We start from the raw sequence: 2,726 nt of genomic DNA, 5'->3' as shown, positions 1-2,726 counted from the left end.
GCCGCTCCGACGCGCCGCCGCCACGGCACACGGCTCCGGTGAGTATCCCGGAGCCGATTTTGCTGTAATGTAGTCCCGTGGCGGCGGATTTCAACTTGGATTGAGGAAATTCGAGTTCCTTTTGATGTAATGCAGTTGAATTTAGGGTCAATGTATGCATGAACTGTGCGAACGAATTGATCTTCCGTCTTGCGCGCGTTCTTTTTTAATTTGCAGTTTTATATGCCGTATCTGAACTGTGTTCGTGCTTTTCGAACCCCAAATCCGCGTTGGGGTGCCCTGGATACGCAGATTTGAGATTTGGGGTTTGCCGTATCTGCTAGAGATGCTCTTATGTGGACAATTATACAGTTTCTCATTGCTCCTTTATAAAATTGAGATAATATTCAGAAAAAAGAACCAAGCCACCTCACTGAAATGGTGAAAACCAAGTAAATCCACCTCCCTGAATGGCTGTTATACTGACACCGGTGACACCTAAACAATTCATCGGCTCCAACAAACAACGGAGGAGTAAGACAAACCAAAAAGGCGGCAAGACTAAGGGGGAGACTCGCTCTCCTTCCCGGCCTTGGTGTGGGAGCTCTGGGCCTGGGGCTAGGGTTCTGACGGATCAGGCGTCTCCTCCGTAGATCGGATGGCTTCAAAGATGGATGCAAGATCGGCGACAAGTGGAGATAGCTCGCGGATGAAGGGCAAGGATCCGGTGAGTATCGATGTGATGCTGGAACAACTAGACTTGGAAGATGATGAGTTCAACGACTTGGTTGTGGACGAAGATGATCAGGAGATCAAGGAGAGCGTTCAATGGATGGCAGTTGCAAAAGTGCAAACCGACAAGTCGTTTAGCCATGCGGCGTTCTTCGGTGAGATGAGGGCAGCATGGAATACAGCGCAACCCGTGAAATTCAGATCGATTGGCGGGAGCGAATTGTGGAGTATGGTCCTTGGCTATTCCGCAATTGGGCAGTGTTGATTGAGCCATATGATGGCTTCTCAAGAGCTGAAGATATAGAGCTAGCTTTCATGGCAATTTGGATTCAGATCCATGCACTACCAGAGGGGTTTTGTAAGCTGAAAATTATTACCCAATTAGTGGAGCGTGCTGGCCTGAAAGTCATTGCGGTTAAAACTGATGGGATAAGAGGAAATTATGTCAGAGTAAGGGTGAAATATGATGTACGAAACCCCCTGACCCGGGTGGTATCGCTCATTAGGAATAATCAGAGGCAGTTATTTGTGGTCCGATATGAAAAATTGGCCTTTTTCTGCCAATCATGTGGGCGCCTTGGACATGGGTATAAGGAGTGTGGCAGGGGAGTATATGAAGAAAAGGATTTGAAGTACAAGGAGTGGTTATATGCTGATAATCTGCCTCGCACCAATATTGGCAGTGCTTTTAATAGGACTCGGGGTGGAGGAAGGATGGGACGTGGTGGCCTCGGCAGGGGTGGAAGGGGACATCCCCATCAGGTTGAGGAAGAGGATACTGATGAGCTCAAGGATACTGGTACAAGCCCAATAAAAACTAGAGATATCGTTATGAGGGACCAGAGCTTAAACGGTCGGAAGAGACTGAACTTCGACAAAGATAATGAGACTGGGGTGATTGATGGTCAATTAGTGGTGGCTAACCCAACAGAGGTTGTCATGCCAGAAGAGACCGATGAGAACAACTCCTCGTCGGTTGACAGTAAAGGAAACAAGAGAGCTAAAAAGGGCGGAGCTGAAAACAACAATAAATCGGGAAATTTGGCGGGCTCCCTCGAGGGGTGCCACCAGTCCCAATGAGAATCCTATCTTTGAACTGCCGTGGTTTGGGGAGTGCTGCGGCAGTTCGGGCGCTCCGAGAAATCCAGGAGCGAAACAACCCCCAGGTGATGTTTCTTTCGGAGACTCACCTGAATAAGGAGGGAGCAGAACGTTTACGAGTACAAACGTATATGGATGAAATCATAGTTGCGGAGAGTGATGGCCGAAGTGGTGGCCTGGTTATGCTTTGGAAAAATGAGGTGAAGTTACAGGAGATTAATATCCATACCAATTATATAGATGCCCTAGTAGATGGTGATGACGATGAGACTAGCTGGAGATTAACAGGCATTTATGGTGAGCCGTCTTGGGAGAACAAGTACAAAACCTGGGAGCGGTTGAGGGAGCTTCATGGGCTGATAGAAATGAGATGGGTGGTGATTGGAGATTGGAACGAGATCCTATATAGCCATGAGAAAGAGGGCGGCAACCCGAGACCCATGCAATATATGCAAGCTTTTCGGAATGCCCTCTCCGATTGTGGGTTGGAGGACCTTGGATACATAGGCGATACCTTCACGTGGAGAAGGAAGAGGAGCAGGCGTGCATCGGGTATGAGAGAGAGACTCGACCGTGCATGCAGTAATGAAACATGGGCTCAGCTCTTCCCCTATGCATGTCTGTCCAATCAGGAGGGTTTAAGATCGGATCACCGACCGATCCTGCTAGATACTGAGTACTACAAAGCGACTGCAATGTCTAGGAAAGTGAGAAGGAAGAGGTTTGAGGGTAAATGGCTGAAGGAAGAGGGAGTTGGCGAGGTAGTACAGGCAGCATGGGATGCAAGTTTATCTGAGAATGGCGGTGACGTAACCAGAGCTGTTGCTTCAGTTCAGAAAGCTTTACATGCCTGGGATGGTACCGTTTTGAAAAAAACCGAGAGCCAGGCTAAGGGTTTTGGCGAGACAACTTGA

General features: G+C 48.4%; 1 protein-coding gene across 1 annotated transcript; it reads left to right on the top strand.

Annotated features, from left to right (window-relative positions):
- The first annotated feature begins 1,787 nt into the window (after window positions 1-1,787).
- LOC127339934 (uncharacterized) lies at window positions 1,788-2,726 on the top strand. The gene has a single exon (XM_051365725.1). It carries the CDS (start codon window positions 1,788-1,790, stop codon window positions 2,724-2,726), a length of 939 nt encoding a protein of 312 aa, XP_051221685.1.

The sequence above is a fragment of the Lolium perenne genome, chromosome 3, assembly GCF_019359855.2.
Source record: "Lolium perenne isolate Kyuss_39 chromosome 3, Kyuss_2.0, whole genome shotgun sequence".
NCBI lineage: Eukaryota > Viridiplantae > Streptophyta > Magnoliopsida > Poales > Poaceae > Lolium > Lolium perenne.
This window is presented reverse-complemented; position numbering and strand designations above follow the sequence as displayed.

Coding starts and splice junctions, on each gene's coding strand:
- LOC127339934 (XM_051365725.1), top strand. CDS start 1,788: ATGAGAATCCTATCTTTGAACTGCCGTGGTTTGGGGAGTGCTGCGGCA.